At 44.0% G+C, this 18,134-nt stretch overlaps 1 protein-coding gene across 2 annotated transcripts in view; it reads left to right on the top strand.

Annotated features, from left to right (window-relative positions):
- The window catches only part of PLCB1 (phospholipase C beta 1), an 839,164-nt gene that overhangs the window by 746,869 nt on the left and 74,161 nt on the right, over positions 1-18,134 (top strand). Inside the window, exon 32 of one of the 2 annotated variants that reach the window (XM_075563987.1) lies at positions 2,433-2,550. The exons of the other annotated variant lie outside the window; for it this stretch is intronic. Within the exon in view, the coding sequence (XP_075420102.1) occupies positions 2,433-2,531 (99 nt within the window). The 3' untranslated portion in view covers positions 2,532-2,550. The remainder of the gene's footprint in view (positions 1-2,432; positions 2,551-18,134) is intronic. 2 annotated transcript variants of the gene reach the window in all.

Consider the following 18,134-nt stretch of genomic DNA (forward strand, 5'->3'; position numbering starts at 1 on the left):
ATACCTGTTCACTTCGACACCTCATGGTCACACAGGCTGGTGTGCTTCTTCCATGTGGGCTTTGTTGCTTCTGAGCTAGATGGCCACTTGAAGTTCCATTTCTGACAAGAGAAATCAATTGACATTAGTCTTCTGCCTATTTTGTTATCAGTAGCTGAGAATAATCTGTTTGCATTTAACAAGGAAATCTTAGAATGTGTAAATTAAGCTAGGGCTCAAATGATATATTCCAGTTGTAAAGAATCTTATCAGTAAATTATTTTTAACTTGTGTTAATGAATGATCATCATAGAATGATAAATATTCCATGGTAATTTTGGTGATTTCTTTATTATATAACCTTATAATTATCACACGTATACACATACACACATGCAGAGACTCGCAGATTCAGTCATAAATAATATCATAAATATACCTACTCACTCATACACATATTCATACCTCATACACATGCATTCACAGGCACACACGCACACACACAGAAATGAATTTATACGATGCTAAAACATTTGAAAACATTTCAATCTCAAAATGTATTTTGCCCCACTTAGGCTAGTCCAGGTGGTTCCACACAGGGGGATTAACCACAGTCAGTAATCCAGACTCCCCACCAGCTGCTGCACGGGAGAAAGGTGCAGTGTTCTACTCCTGTTAAGATTGACAGCCTCAGAAACCCACAGGGGCAGTTCTTCTTTGCCCTATAGCATCAATGTGACTGGGAATTGAGTCTACAGCATTGAGATTTGAGTTGTGCTAGCTCTATACAATTTGTGTCTGAGAAAGTAGCAAGCACGGTGTTCACATTTTTGGTGACTTATAGGTAATAGACATTATGTTATATTCTCACTTTGAGCGAAGGTTTTGTTTTTGTCTTTTGAGTGTTGCTTTAAGGTCATTTAAGGTTTTAGGAAATAAAGAAAGGCCATTGGTATTCCTCAATTAACTATTGGGTCCTTGATTTGGTGTAATCAAAAGACCCTAGCAAGTGAAAATACTATAAAGCAGTTAAGACCACTTTATCATTGCTAAAGTACCAACTCTAGTGCTACAATTCTGGTCAGTCACCAGCCTCCCTCACCTGGCTTTCTTTTATTAGCTGGTCTCGCTCTACCTATGTCTATTTGCTATCTAGTCTCACCATAGCTGACAGAGGCATTCTTTCACAACAGAAAATTAAATTGTATTGCTCTTCCATTCAAGACCCTTCAATGGTTCCCATCTGCCTCGGAATAAAACCCCGTCCTTATAAAGGCTTATAAGTCCTGACATTATCTCTTCCTACTTTACTGCACCCCTTCTCTTTCTCTGGTTCGCTTCATCTTTCCTTAGACCACTCTATGCTCCTTGCTCGTCCGGAAACAAAACAAGCCCGAGCCACCCGGACCTTTGCATGGATGGGCTGTTTCTGTCACCCAGAATGCCCCTCTCTCAGGTGTCTGTCTGCTCAGGCAATTCCCCTGTCTTTCAAGCCTTTGCTCAAATCTATCTTTTCAAAGAGGCTTTCCGTGATGACTTGGTTTAAATTGGCAAACCCCTCCACCAACATTCTCTCATTGTTTTATTCTGCTCGACTTCCTTTCTTCATAGCATTCATCACCTTCTATCCTGCCAGTGCAGTGGTGGGGGACTGGCTGCTGAGCCCAAGGTCAGCAGGTCAAACTACAAGCCCCCCCATGGGAGAAAGGCGTGGCAGCCTGTTCCCATAAAGTTGTACTGAACAGTTTTGGAAACCATGTCGGGCAGTTCTGCGCTGGCTGGAAGGGTCACTGTGAGCCAGAATCAACTCCTCCACAGCAATGGGTATGGGTTTGGGTTGGTTGGTTGGTTTTGTGTTATCTGTTTAGCACTTTACTTCTTTCTTAAGTAGGTTGTGTAATGATGGTTTCTGCCCATTGAAATGTCCACTTCCCAAGGCAGGCGCTTTACCCACTCCGTTTACCAATGCGCAGTGATGCCTAGCACACATCAGTAGTGCTCTGAAGTGTTTGTTGAATAAATGACTCATGTTCGCAAGATGGCCTTTGTGCAGGAGAGAAGGGTAAACACGATGCACAGACCACTGAGCTGTGCTGTCCAACTGATCAAACCACGCTCAGTCCCGTCAACACCGTCTTTTCTCAAGTTTGTGGAGGGTAAGAGGACTTTGTGGGAAATTTCTTGAAAGTAATCATTGTTATTATATTTAACAGTCTATGTTTAAAGCCTGTCCGGGGTAGAGACCAGCAAAGGCAAGCGAGATCAATTCCCATTTCCAGTAGATCGCGTGCCATCCCTCATGAAGACATTGAGATAGAGGCAAGCTATTTGAGGTTTTAAATCTCTGTTCTGGAGGGCACTCCAGAAGATCTCCCAAATGATTTGAGACACCAGGTGACTTGGAAGTCGATTTCAGTGCCACAAAAATGACAGCCTCCTTTTTTTCCACACAGGGGGACGGTTCCTCCTCATTCTTGTCGGAAACTTGCCATGAGGATCCCTCTGTTTCCCCCACCTTTACTCCCCCCAACCCTCAAGCTCCCAAGTGGTGACCACCGTCCTTCCAGCCAGGTAGGACTGGATGGGAGGGTCGCTGTTGAGAAAGGGTGGTGTGTGGCCATCGGTTTTACAGGCACGGGGACTTGGCTCCTGCATTCTTCACTCTCCTGGTCCCTGTGCCCCCTTCTTTTGTTCCTGCTGTGGGTTCTAGCCGTGCTCAAGGTGCTCGCCTCACCTGCTCATGCCCCTCTCGGACGGCCATTGAGTTCTTCATCGTTGTCCTCTCTCTTCCTGATATAAATTCCACTCTTCCAGATTGTCTTTCTTCTCTTTCTATTTATTTCTCTAATTGCAAACCCATCTTCCTTTTTGAACTTGATCTTTCTCTCTTGCACTCAAATGATTGATTTTTTGTGTGAAACATTTATTTCATGCCTTCTGCCACTGCACTATGTCCCCTTGGTCGTATGCCCTTTACAACCAGCGGGATGAAGTTAGCTCGCAGACATTCTTCTTATCCCACTTCACTTGAGTTGCCACCCTAAAATTTTGAAACCCAGCAAAATTCACTTTATTCCTCCATGCTAAATTGAAGAAAGAGGGCAACTCATTCTTTCCTGATTCGGTGCAACCAAGAGCTCTTGGAAATCGCCCTGTAACACGCATGCTTAGGTCGGGGCTGCTCTGCAAATTAGATATGGTTTTACGTTACCAGAAGGAAGGCATCATAAAATCAGTTGTTTTCCTTTAGGTACTAAAACACTGGGTTAGCTGTTCTGGGGGGTGTGCTTTTCTGGGAGGAAAGAGGCTTTCTGTGACAACAAGGAAAGCAAACATGCCCTGCTGTAATGAGGATTGAATGCCACAAGAGACTTACACTGCTTTTCTCCACTTCCAGGACTGGTTTGATCCATGCTGCGATGAAATAGAGTTTAGTCAGGTCAGAGAATTTCTGGAAGCAGCAGGTTTAAGTTCTTCCTCTACATACTCAAAATGACGTCAGGGCTCAAGACCTTTGAAATGCTAATGAGCACATAGGAGCTCCCTGGGGATCCTGAGTCAGAATCTGACCCAGCAGTTCTGGGTGGGTCCCCAGAGTACATTTCTCATCAGCACCAGGGAGTGCCTCTCCTCCAGTATTTCGTGTTGGACTTGAAAGGATGGAGTGGATGTATTCCTGTCTCTAGGCTTAAGCACTTGGAAGAACTGGAAGCTGTCAGCTGCCTCCTTGGTGTTTTGTTGTAATTTAGCTTTTCCTAGTGGCCACCCTGGCCTTGTGATACTTGTTTATGTTCCGGCGCTCCCTGTGACACGAGAAAGACAGGGTAGAGAATGCCAGTGGAGAGCAGAATGTTCACCTGACTGTGAACTCTGCCCGTGCCCTCCCAGGGGTGATGACTTTGCTCCTGGTGACTGTAGAGCCAAGCCCACAGGAGAGGGGACATGGGGGAGGGCTGGGCAGTATCCGCGTCAAGCCTCCACAGGAAGCCGTCAGGGACAACCTGGAAAATGTCTTAGCTATTCAGCTGTAAATATGAAAATTATTTTGTACATCATTGATTCAAAGCATTTGATCGTTTTGTTATCATTTAACTATTTTGTCCTGATAGTTTGAAGAGCTATAGTGAACATTTAATACCACACCTAGAACATGAGAAAACTCTGCTATCGAACCAATTCCAACTCTCACCCCAAGGTCAGCAGTTAGAAACCACCAGCTGCACCTTGAGAGAAAGACGAGGCTTTTTTACTTCAGGAAAGCGTTAGTGTCAGAATCCCACAGTGCAGTCCCCCGCTGTCCTGTAGGGTCAGCTTGCTGTTAAGTGCCTTTGAGTTGAGGGCAACCCATAGCAAACCTAACCACAGCAAACAAACCCCACCCAGTCCGGGGACATCCTCACAATTGTTACTGTGCTTAGACCATTGGTACAGCCACTGTGTTGATCCATCTCGTTTAGGGTCTCCCTCTTTTCACCCCCTCTACATTACCAAGCACAGTGGCCTTTCCCAGGGACTCGTCTCTCCTGATTACATGTCCGAAGTCCATGAGGAAAAGTCTTGCCTTACTTGCTTCTAAGGAGCATTCTGAATGTACTTCCAAGACTGATGTGTTCGATTCTCTGGAAGCCCATGGTACTTTCAATGTTTCACCAGCATCATAACTCAAACATATCGATTCTCCTTCAGTCCTCCTTATTCATTGTTCACCTTTCACGTGCATGTGAGTCAACTGAAAATACCATGTCTCGGGTCAGGCGCACCTTAGTCCTCAAAGTAACATCCTTGTTTTTCAACACTTTAAGGAGGTCTTGTGCAGCCGATTCGCCCAGTGCAATGTGTCCTGTGATCCCTTGATGCTGCTCTGTGAGTGTTGATGGTGGATCAGAGCAAGACGAAATCCTTGACAACTTCAGTTGCTTTTTCATTCATCAGAATGTTGTCTATTCTCAAAGGGTCACTCACAGAGAGCACATGAATGTCCTCCCCAAAGCAAATTGCAGCGGCGCTCAGGACCTTTGTTCTGGTTTTGTCCTCCAAACCAAATACCACAGAGATGTGCTGTTTGTTGTCTCTGGGCTCAGTCGTGATAGCCGTTCCCTACTTCCAGTCCCTTTGGAATGTCAGCTGAACTCCCTGACAAGCAAGAGTGTTTATTTTCAGTTGGAACAAAAAGTGTGTATAAATTGTTGACTACACAACTCAAACCGCTTTGTAAACCTCCACCTACATCACAAGAACAAGTTAAAGACAACAAAGAACACAATGCAAACAGAAGTGTCCGTGGCCACACATAATGTTCCCATGGCATGCCAAGAGAGAGAGGGTGAGAGAGCACACCTTTTCAAAAGCAATAAATATTTCCAAAATACCTGGATACTCAAAATTCTTTAATCATGTAATTTGTTTCATATCTTTTGTTCCCACATATAGAAGGTAACATAAAAATAAACCAATTGCATCTCCTGGAAAAAGGCCTCATTGCTAAAAGAGAAAAAAAATAAACTCTTTTGCATTTCAAATGAGATTTTTTTAATTGTCCTGTTATAGCATTATGTAAATAACAGGCTTTGGTACCAAGTTTAATATTTTTCCAGGCGTTTCTCGGTTACTGTTGCTATAAACATAACGACTGGTATTTATCCACTACAACTGAATGACTAGAAGGTAATAGTGCTTCGTAGGGCACCAAAGAGACTCCAATCTCAAATGTAATTTGAGCGCAGTGACCAAGTCTTCAATGGGACAGAGACTAGCCAAAGTCAGGCACATCGTCCGCATGAGGGAGACCATTAGCTCCAGACCAAAATGGCAGCTGAGCCTTTTGTCAGGAAGCCGGTAAATAAAGCATGGAACAAAGGAGATTTTCAAAACTTCCTAATCGGTGGCAGATGGATACAGTTTCAGGTGGGAATACAGAATGGGGAAGCAGACCATGACCGGGACAAGTGCGTTGTGCTAGATAGAAACACTTCACAGGTTGATCGAGGGCCTGTTACAACCAAGGCAGGGAGAGCACTGTGCATGGGCTGGTGCAGAGGCGAGGGATTCGGGGACTTTGGAACCGCTTCTCTGGTCACCCCGTGGAGCACAGTGCTTCTCTGAAGCACGTGGGGTTGCCACGAGGACAGCTGGTTTCTTCATTTGGATGAGGACAGTCTCTCTCCATGGCTTCTGCAGGTTGACAGTGCCCTTCTGTGAAGCAGTCGGCTGGAGGAAGCAGCCACCACTTCACCCCCTCCTCGTCTTGGCATTTCCCCCCTTTCGCTCGTCTTCACTGGGTGGACTTGCTGAGTTCAAACTAGAGACAAACTGGAATAACTCCTCCTGAGTTATTGCCTATTCTCCTCTCTCTACACCTTCCCCCTCTAAAAATCCCTCTCTTCACCTGTCTCTTACTAACCAAGTTCATTTCTTCCACGTGAACGGTGGCGTGCTGAATGATCAACGGAGATGCTAGTGGATTTTTAGTAAGGATCTGTTTTTATTTGTTATGCGATCATTTTTATGGTATTCATTTATTCGTTCAAATAATATTTCAGAGGACAGACTTTTCACCTCTGGGGTTCCTGAAGATATCTTAAGGAGCTTCTTAAAATTAAGGACTAGTTTCTTGGAAGTAAAGTATCCCTCTTTGGATCATATTTAATGTCTGGTTTTCATGCAAGAAGAGGCTTTTGTAGACAAATAACTCTCTTCTTTAGCATTAGAGTCAGAGGAACAGCTTCAGATTCAATTAGGAAAGATTTTAAAAAGAAACAAAATTGCTCAGGAATTGCTAACTGCCGAGATAGATTCCCAGGACAGATAGATTCCTGTTGTCTCATTGAAGATCATTAAATGTGATAAAGGGGCTGCCTGTCCACAGAGGCTTGGGAATGACTGGGTGACCTTTTTATGATCTCCTTTGAAGGATGCCTTTAATTAAAGTCAGAAGTTTGCCTCCACACTAATAGGTATGTGATCCAGAGAATTCAAGGTGTTGGAGAACTCATTAAAGAGAGTTGCATAAATATCATGCTGAAAGATTTAATGAGTCCGTAGGGTCACTTATAAAACAATGGAGCGGAGATGACCTAGAAAAAAATAAATTAAAATCAATATTGTGCTTCAGAATTAACAACTATAGATTGGATATTAGCCCCTGAGAGATGAATTCTTTAATTATATCATAATGGTGCATATTGATGTTGCTCGTGTTGATTTGTGTGTGAGTAATATATGTAGACTCAGAGGTGGATGCTTATTTTTGCGGCCTCTGGGAGCCATGAATACTTTGCCCACTTAGTTTTAACTGAACGTGAACCTACGTTGGTTTCCTGAAGTTGTCGATCTTGATGGGATCACAGAGCCCTCTTTCTCCCTCGGAATGGCTGGGGGCTGCAGCATGGCCTTGCAGTTGGCGGTCAAATGGCCACCCAACAGCACCACTGGACTCCTTGAAGCAACAGTAATTGGTGAAGTGGGGCAAATTTTTCTTTATTTTGGCCCCTAATGAGTGAATCCTTACTACATTCCAGGCACTGTAATAATTGCTGGGGATTTTTTTTAATGTTAAAAAAAAAACGACCGCTCTGTCCCTGTGGCTCTTATAATCTAGTGCCGAATCCACTGCCATCGAGTCAGTTCCGACTCCCAGCGACTCTGCGCGTGGTTTCTGGGGCCGTAAATCGATTGTTTATTAATCTAGTATCTGATGTGCATATTGGTAAACTGCATAAACACACTGTCTTTGGGTTCGCGCTGACTAATAGTGACCCTAGAGGATAGAAGAGAACTGACCCATGGAAAAGCTGACCTTTCAATGGACCATGAGACGCTTAACCATTGTGCCACCAGGATCACTGAGAAATAATATATGGTTCTAGAAAATGACTAAGTTTTATCTGAACCTTCATCTGTGTATCTGCTCACAAAACTCTCATGTAATTAAATATTGCTTAAGCAAATACTGTTTCCTTTCTTCTTTGAGGACAAACTGTTGATGAGCTTGAATTGGAGTTGGTAAAATGTCCAGGGTTTTGTGAGCTTATTGTTAAACATATATGCTATTTTTAATCAATAATGGAAACATACAATAAATCATACTAAAAACAAAAGTCATAAAATCCATGACTAATCATTTAATATTTTTAAAAAATCATTTTATTGAGGCTCATACAACTCTTATCACAATCCACACATATAACAATTGTGTAAAGCACACTTATACATTCACTGCCCTCATCATTCTCAAAACTTGCTTTCTGCTTGGGTTCCTGGAATCAGCTCATATTCCTTTTTTCCCTCCCCCTCCCTCGCTGCTCCCTCCTCCCTCATGAACCCTTAATAATTTATAAATTATTATTTTATCTTATCTTACACTGCCCGGTGTCTCCCTTTACCCACTTTTCTGTTGCCCATCCCCCAATCATCAAATATTTTACTACTGTCTGTGTTCTCCGGGGAGGAGCCCTGGTGGCGTAGTCTTTATGCACTGGGCTGCAATCCACAAGGTCAGCAGTTCCCAACCACCAGCTGCTCCTCAGGAGAAAGACAGGGCTTCTACTCCTGGAACAAGTTACAGTATCGGGAACTCACAGGGGCAGTTCTGCCCTGCCCTACAGGGTCACTAGAGATGGCATCGACTCCCTGGCAGTGGGTGTTTTGTGTGTTCTTGAGGTAATTTCCATCTACCTGTAGCTGTGTGCTCACTCTGATGACTAGAGTGATGTATCCCCGGGCACTTCCTTGGCCGCTCTCACTGCTTTGGTAGGGCGTTTAAAATTGGCATGGCGCAAGTCTTCCCACCATGGAATCAGCAAATCTACAAATCCAGCTCCCCGCGCTCCAGGAGGAGGGTCAGCGGCGAGACATTTGCCAGCACATCACCGGCATAGACCTTATCATCTTGTGGCAGATGATGTTCCCTGGCTTTATGCATCGTTCCAGAAACATGCCATCGTTGAAAAGATTATCCATCCTTAAAAAAGATACAAAAGACGGTCACCAGGAAGGGATGGGCCAACCAGGGTGCAGTATCGCGCTGAGGAAACATATACCATTCCTCTAGTCCCTTAATGTTTCCTCCTCCACCGGCACCCACTCTCATGACCCCAATTCTACCTTACAAGTCTGGCTAGACCAGAGCATGTGCACCGCTACAGATAAGCACTCGAAACACGGCGAATCCAAGACCAATAACTCCCTCAGGAACAGTAATGGGAGTAGCAATGCCAGGAGCATAGGGAGAAGGTGGGAGGAGAAAGGAGTAACTGATCACAATGAATGTATAACCACGCCCTGCCCCCTGCAAGGGGGATGAGTAATAGAAACATGGGTGAAGGGAAACAACAGTCGGTGTAACATACAAAAATAATAATAATTTATAAATTATCAAGGGTTTATGAGGGAGGGAGTGTGTGTGGAGGGGTGCGGAAGGAAAAAAAAAGAGGAGCTGATACCAAGGGCTCAAGAACCAAGAAAAAGTTTTGAAAAGGATGATGGCAACATATGTATAAATGTGCTTGACACAATAGATGTGTGGATTGTTATAAGAGCTGTAAGGGCCCCCAATAAAATGATCTTTAAAAGAAAGAGAAAAAAAGAAAAACATTTCTACTAAAGAATAATGCAATATATTTTATATATAAGGCATGTGCCAATCACTAGTTTCTGCTAGCGTTCATTGAGTGACTTCCTGCCATGCTCTGGGTTGTGATTCTCGCCCTCCTTTCCTGAGTTGTCCCACCCTCGGTTGACAAACTCATGCTTCCTGGGGTTTGGAATTGCTATTGTCAATTGGGTCCCATATAGAGAATTAGTAGACACATAAAACTCAAGGCAGCCATTTTTTTTTTACTAGCTAGATAAACTATTATTTGGTTTTAAGATGATTCAGGGAATAATTTTGTTGTAAGAAATCTTTCTGGAGCCATAAGGGTGGATCTGCCTGCCCCCTGAAACGATTACCTTGCAAACCCCACACCGCTATCTTTCCTCCACCAGATCGGGCCTGTGCTGCCATGCTGGCCGATGAACGCTGAGTTCTTGGTAGAAAAGATGTTTGGGGCAAAAGCCAAGGCCCCTAAAATACCTTTTCTAACCTGCTCAGCAATTGCTACCTGAAACTCATTTCAGTGTGACTACTAAAACTGCCCCCAGCTGATGTTAAAAACAAATGCCTCACCATGGCCATTTCCATGCCAAGAGTTGTCGTGAGGCAGGAGAGACGCTGGCGGCTGATCATCCTGAATGTCTGTGGAAACCTTTCATTTCCGTGTTGTCCTTTCGCCATTTCTCAACCACGAGGGGCTGCTCTGACTTCAAACGTGGCATTTCCCTCGGAAACATTCAAACGCAGCCCTTTTCAATGGAATATGACTGAGTCACATTGGTGGCGTCTAACATCTGGGACGGGGAAAGTTAAGGAGACCTGTCCCATAGGGAATAGCTCACCGCATTCGATTTTCTGTGCAGACCTTTCACGTCAAGAGTGTGCGCTACAGCGCAGGTTAGGGTCTGAAGAAAACCTTGTTCGCCGGAAACCCTTGTCTCATCATAACTTCTTATGCGACTCTAAGGGGGATGACTGTAAAAGAAGGAATTCAAGCAGGAAAAGTCCAGTGATTTAAAACGTTCACACTCTCTCCTGGTGAAACTTTGCACAGAAAAAAATCTGTGAAGAGAATCATGACCCTAGACAGAATGTGAGCCTAGGAAAAGATGAAATCCTAGGCATTTATAACTAGAAGAGGAGGGATCCCCGGACTTATTTCTGGATAACCCAACTTTAAGAGACTTAGTAAGAATGTAAGAGACAGGAAAAGAAGCATCTGTGAGCTGGAAAAAAAACTGAGAGAGAGAGAGAGAGAGAGAGCGAGAGAGCGAGAGAGAGAGAGAGCGAGGGGGAAAAGGCATCTGGAAAGGTGGGAGACCCCTAGTCAGTCTAGGATCCTGTGGTGGCTTTCAGGCTGCTGGGAACTGGCCCATCATTATTTAGATCCCGAGAGTGTCTCTCTCTCGGTGGAGAGCTTTCAGCAGTCTTGTACACTCAGGCTGACAAGGAAAATCGGCCTGACGGTCGGTTTCTCAGAAACAGTCACTGCTCTGACTACAGCGCCCGGGTCTGAGCTAGCTGGAAGACGCGCCCTGTAGGTTGGAAGGCACTGCCCAGTCGTTGCCACAACGGCTCAGCCATGCCTAGCGATCGTAAGCATGGCACAGGACCACGCAACATTTTGTTCAGGCTTGACTAACGAGTGCCGATTTATGGCCCCATTGAGTAGACATAAAATCCGAGGAAGAATGGGGAAATCGATTTCACCCTCTCTAATAGCGGATTCCCCACCACTCCCTCTAATGAGTCTACATTCAATGGAAAAACAGGATCTTAATGATTGTATGGCATAAACTGTCAGGAACTTATAAAAGTTAAGGCTTCCCAAGACACTGCTTAAGTGATAACTTGCCTTTTACTTTTGTTTTTCTAATATCTGAAATTATAACAGTTATAAACTTAGATCATGATGATCTGAGTTAAAATAGCAGGCTCCAAGGCCCGCATGAGTGTGGTTGCAAAGTGTCCATACATTAAAGACTTCCACATTTTCCTTCCTGTAATTTACTCATGGAGCAGGGAGAATATTTTTCATAGAATCAACTGGTAGATCATCTCGTCCCTTGGAGGTGTTCCACCATGTACGTGAGTCAAGGCTCCACTAGCCAAACAGTGACCTTTAAAAACAGGGATTAAATGTTAGACAAGGCCTTGTCTCAACTGCTTTTAACAAAACAGCCTGGCCGGAGGAGACAAGTCCTACTATAGTTCGGTCCGCTATAACTCCGGGCAGGATGCAGAGGAATAGAAAGCCCACATCTTAACCTTGTGAACCGTGTGCACTTCCCCGGCTCTCTCTAACCCAAACCGCCAGGATTCTGGACAGGACCGGTGGCTGGAGGAAGCTGGTGTTGAGGGGACTAAGGGATGAAGCCTATGATCTGTTCAAGAGGATCCTTCAGGTTGTAGTTCAGTGATAGAGCTCAGTTGGTCCAGGCAATGGACTCAGCCGTGGCTACCCGAGCATCACCCAACCCTCACAGCTGTCACGAGTCCCTGGAGAAATCCACCACCACATGTCAGTGCAGAAACCAGCGAGGACCCAGAGGGACGCCACGTAGTCAGTGGCCAGGCTGCTGCCCTCTTCTCTGTCTGCTGAGGTTTCTGCCCAGACCCTGCTGCCACCTCGGAGAAGAGAAAATGGCACGCACAGCTTTGAAGACTCAACTGTTTATCCATGGCGTTTGATCATGCAAAAAAAAACCTTTAAAAATCACTCTTCCAGGGAATACAACTGCGAGGCAACTCAAAGTAAATGGCCAGTTCCCTTTTAAAAGAGATGACTCGCCCGCTTCCCTTCCTCGGTGGGTCTTCGCCTGCAGAGTGTGCAGAAGTGTTTCCGCTGTGGCTTCAATTATTACCATTACCATTGTGCGGTGGCCCCTCAGGGGCAGTGGTAGGCAATACAAGCTCCTCGGAGCCAATTGAAAAGGAATTGGTCCCCTGGGAGTTTTCTAACCTGGTTTCCGGTTTCCTGGACACCTTGTCCTCCCCTGACCCAGCACCTGCTATCACAGATAGATGCTAGCAAGGAGTTGAATAACCATTGCGTGAATGTCGGGTCACAGGGAAGCAAAAGGCATACTGGCTTAGGTAAAGTCAGCCTTTTTTCTGTTTTCCCTTATAATGTTCTCTGGCAAAGGTGAACTTTTATAGAAAGCTTCAGCCGGTTGTTTTAGACAAAGCCTTTAGACTCACATTTTTAGGAAAATAAGCGGATTCCTTTTGTCACTGAAAGATACGCTCAAATCTTATGAGCTCCATCAGAATGTATTTTTAAGTGTTCTGAATATCTTTTTTATACATTCACCATAGATAAAATTAAATATATATACATGGATACTCACTGCCACTGATATATATATATATCACTGCCATTGAATCAATGCTGACTCATAGCAACCCCCTGTGGGTCTCCAAGACTGTAACTGTTTATGGGAGTACAATGCCCAGTTTTTCTCCTCTGGAGCTGCTAGTGGTTCTGAACTGCCAACCATGTGGATCAAAGCCCAACGTTGAACTGCTACACTACCAGGGCTCCCTATATTCATAGCCACACACATACATACACACATATGCACATAACACTGCAATTGAGTTGATTCTGAGAGACAGACACTCAAAATAGGGTAGATAGGCTGTAAAGCAGGGGTCCTCAAACTCTTTAAACAGGGGGCCAGTTCACTGTCCCTCAGACCCATTGGAGGGCCAGACTATAGTTTAAAAAAAACTATGAACAAATTCCTATGCACACTGCACGTATCTTATTTTGAAGTAAAAAACAAAATGGGGCAAAAACACCCAGCGGGCTGGATAAATGTCTTTGGTGGGCCGCATGTGGCCCATGGATCATAGTTTGATGAGCCCTGCAAAAGCCTTGTGGGAAGAGGTAGCCTCATCTTTCCCCTCAGAGTGGACAGGTCAGTAGGTTTGAATCCCTGACCTTGTGGTTAGCAGGTCACCACAACTGATAGTGCCACCAGCACTCTCTATAGGGCGAGGACACACCCGCAGCAAACCAGACACGCTCGACAACTCCTTAGTCACCTGGTGGTGGGTTACATTCTTCACATTGTGTCACCACCCTCACTCCTTCTACCCAAGTTATTTCAGCCTATTAGCTTACACTCACTGCTCCCTACATATGTCATTCATGCCTCCCTGTTGCTGCTGACAGATGATCAGCACACACAAGAACTATCAAGTCGGTCACTGTTTTAAAGTGTACAATGCTCAAGGTAACTTTTATTTTACACAAATTGAGCTAAGTTGTATCTGGTTTAAAGATTATTTCAAGGAAATACATTTAAAGGTCCCTCCAATTTTAACAGGTGGCAGTAAGCCTGGGTGTAATGGGAATTTAAAATTCTGTTCCGCATGTTGCCCCTTTGCGGGGATCCCTCTGAGTCCTTGATCAAAGCATCGAAAGTAGTAGCTGGTCACAAGGATCCTTCCAGTTCTTCTGGTACCGTGGCAAAGGAAGCGCTAGTTCATGGAGAAAACTACATCTAGGGTCACATCCTTCTCTGATTCCTGGGTCTCCTTCTACAGCAGCAACACATACCCCATTCAGCAAGTTCTACGCGTACAATTAGGTGACCTTGGCTACATTTGTCATCCTGGGTCACCATTCTCATTGCTCAAGTCCAACTGAGACCAACCATTAGATCTTGGGAAGTGTTTGAGACCCCAGGCACTCCCCACTCAAGTAGGGCTAGAACAGAATCAGTATTGACTGGATTGTCCCACAAAACTCTGCATAAACCATTGAACCAAGAAACCTATGAGGTTATACCTTTGTAGTATCAAAAGCTGCCAGCTTTGTTGTTGTTGTTGCTTTTGCTAGAAAATTGTACATGACAGAACGTTTGCCATTTTGGCATTTTCCTAATGTACCATTTGGTGAAAGCAGTGACAGAGTGCAGGTGCATACCCATGACCGAAATTCATGTCAATTTTGCCTTCACCGTTGACAAAAAATCACTACCAATGAATGACTCCTTCTCTCTAAACAAAATAGACAACTCATTACACTTGCTGGCAGATAGGCACTTTCCTGGTTATATTTTGTTAGGCTCATCCCCAGTGCTGTGTCTCTCAGGCTGAGAGATGTAGAAATGATCTTCTTCCCCCTTCTGATTCTCCATTTGTGCCTCCATCTACTGTGCCTAGGTACTTGGCACACCAGTTTTATGATGAGTAAAACAGGCATCGCACTGTTGGAAATATGGGGACAGTGTCAGGGCAGTAGTATTCTTCTCAACTTTCCTGTGAGGGACTCAGGTTGGAATCCCCATCAATGCATCTCATGCACCGTCACCACCCATCTGAGAGTAAAGGCTTGCACGCTGCTGTGCTGCTGACTAGGCTTTCAGTCTGGAGTCCCCCTCCCCCTAACATGGAGTAGGAAGAACCCCCCCCCCCAACATGGAGTAGGAAGAACATCTGTTTCTGGAACTCAACCAGTGGGAAACCCTACGGTTCTCAGCAGTATGAACTGCAACCTGTCATGGGGATGTGCAGGAGCAGCAAGGTTTTGTTATGATGTGCACGGTGGGGTCACCATGGGTTGAGGATGAACTCAATTTCAGCTAATAACAAGTGGAAAACATAAAAGGTGATAAAAAATATTCTGAGAGTTTCTGTAAGAGCTGAAAACAGAGAATAAAGACCCCAAAGGTAAAGACCCCAGTGGGTTTTACTCCTGTCATTGTGCAGGCCAGAATTGTTTAGGGACTTTCTGTCTGTGAATTTAAAATAATTAAATTAGGAAACTTTGATATGACTTTTGAGAACTATTTTAATACTTAGATTCCCAGCCATGGTACTATAACATTCACTCATTATCAGAGTCGAGTAGAAACCCAATCCTTTAAAAAAATAATATTCTCTCTCTCTCTCTCTCTCTCTCTCTCTCTCTCTCTCTCTCTCTCTCTCTCTCTCTCTCTAGTATAGGAATAGCATTCAATCCCAGCATATACCTTTTCTGATATATATATATATATATATATATATATATATATATATATATATATATATATATATATATATATATATATATTTTTTAATAGGTGAACATTTACAGGGCAGATCATCATTTGTCCATTCAACAACTCATGCTCATTTTGTTTCATATCATTGATTGTAGTCCCCTCAATGTAACATCATACATCCCACTTTCTCTGTTTCCTGTTTCCATCCTCCTTTCCTAAGCCTTCATAATACTGTTCCTACATAAATATTGCCCTTTTGATAACAAATGGTTGATTGTTCTAAGATACGTCTACTTGGTGTTTATTTTTGCCCTTATGGACCTGTCTTTTTTTTTGGCTAGAAATTGAGATATGGAGTGAAGTTCCTTTTCAGAACTGAAGAGGGACTAAGGGTCATCCTCTCAGAAGAACCACCAGTTTCTTTCTGACCAGGAAGCCTGATCTTTTATCATTTTAGTTTTGTTTCACCTTTTTCAACCACTTTATCTGGAATTTTCTAAAGAGGTTCTTTCAGAGCAGTGGGTAGGGGTAGCTGGGCACCATCTAGTTCTTCTGGTCTCAGGATCACAGAGAATGATGTTTGTGTGGTCTATTAGTCCACCCAACTCTTTGTTTCCACGTGATTTCCATCACTCTTCTTTCCTCCACACAAGAAGACACCAATACTTTCATCTTAGATGGATGCTCACAGCTTTTAAGATACCCATTGCTACTCACAACAGTGGGATATAAAACGATATAATGTCAATGGACTTTGGTGTCCCCAGACACTTGGTCCTGAGCCCCAAGGTCCAACTACTTATTCTTTCAAAAGAGTTGATTATATCTGGGAAGTTTTCATAATTTTGCCTCCTGTCTATGCCCACAGGAGCCCTGGTGGTATATGAGATCTGCATGGTCAGCAGTTCAAAACCACCAGCAACTCCACAAAGAAAGACTGGGCTTTCTACTCTGTAAACAGTTACAGTCCCAGAAACCTACATGGGGGTCGCTGTGAGTCAGCATGGGCTCAATGACAGTGAGTTGGTTTATGCTCCACCATATCCATGGACATATTTGCAGCAGTAGTAAATACCCATGCATAAATATCCTCGCCGTGGACACACTTCTACTCTCCCTCCCACACCTGTTCAGCCTTTGTATCTACCCATGCGTCTACTTGTTGATCGATCAATTATTGCAGGATCGTTGTGTTATCTATAACTCTTGCACTGCTACTGGTATGTCCCTGCCTCTGTCATTGCCCACCCACACCTCTGCCCTCCAGCAACCACTCTCAGTTGCTGTTGGGTTAAGTGTTGGACTAATCACCGCAACGTCGGTGGTTCAAACCCACCAGTTTTTCAGAGGAAGAAATATGAGGCTGTCTGCTCCCATAAAGACTTACACAGGAATCTGTGTAGGGTCACTGTGAGTTGGAATTGATTTGATGGCAACTGGTTTGTTGTTGGTGTTTTGATTTCTTTTCACTCATTAACATGTATCTCTACTCTAGCTAATAATTTCCTCTCCCCTCCCCCCTCCCATCCCTGGTAGCCATCAAAGAATGTTGTTATTTTAGTGTGAAAAACTCTTCTTGACTTTCTCTCTTGAAAGTGGGGGGCTGTGGATTTAAAAGTAGCATTCTATATATCTCTAACATGTACTTGCATAAAGACATGCCTAAATATAAACACATGTGAAAGGCAGGTTTACTTACTGCCTCAGTAAAAATCTCGAATCTACAGAAGCCTATATTTGTCATTTAGTAAGTGAAATTAAATCTGCAAAGAAGTAAATTTAAATAAGCAAACTGCATTACAATACAATACAGGGGGTATTAGTGACACTAAATATCTTGATTTATTTTCTTTACTCTATTTCTCAAAACCTATACAATGATGATTATGTAAATGCTTCTTCAGTAACACCAACAAGCAGATTCTCCAATGACCACCACCGCTCACCTTGGCCTTGGCGCACATTTCATTTTACAGCTATCTCCATTGCAGCTACAGGTTTGATGTCTTTTGTTTAAACGCTCCAGCCCTCTGATTTCAGGGCAGGCCCTGCCCTTCTGTACAGCACAGATGCTGGTAACTGTGTGCTTACTGCTCAATTGCATTGCTTGCTTCAGTCCCCTTTCCTTCCATCCCGGCCCTTATTTACTTTTGTTTGCTTTGAAATTATACACAATTACAGAAGGAGGGAAGCTTTCTAATTGGAAAATTGATTGCCTAACCTTGAGGGTTTGGCTTCCGTTACCTTCAGCACCCAGCAATGGCATCTCTCTAGATTTGCCCTTGCTTACTAAGTGGGGCGTATTTCCATGGGGCTCTGGCAATATCTTCTATCACAATGACAGATATTACCATCCTCTGCCAGGTCATTACTCACAAAACTGCGTTGGGGAACCGTCGGCGAGTTAAATTTACCATCACCCAGAGAAGAGATAAAAGAGCTAGGCTGAAACCTGGCAAACCTGAGGTAGAGAAGGCTAGCAAGCGACACACAGACGGTAATAAGAGATGCAAAGGACTTTCTAAGTCAGCTCAACTGATGCCCTGCTTTAGCCGGTGTGGATAGAG

The sequence above is a fragment of the Tenrec ecaudatus genome, chromosome 12 (assembly GCF_050624435.1).
Source record: "Tenrec ecaudatus isolate mTenEca1 chromosome 12, mTenEca1.hap1, whole genome shotgun sequence".
In the NCBI taxonomy this organism is placed as follows: domain Eukaryota; kingdom Metazoa; phylum Chordata; class Mammalia; order Afrosoricida; family Tenrecidae; genus Tenrec; species Tenrec ecaudatus.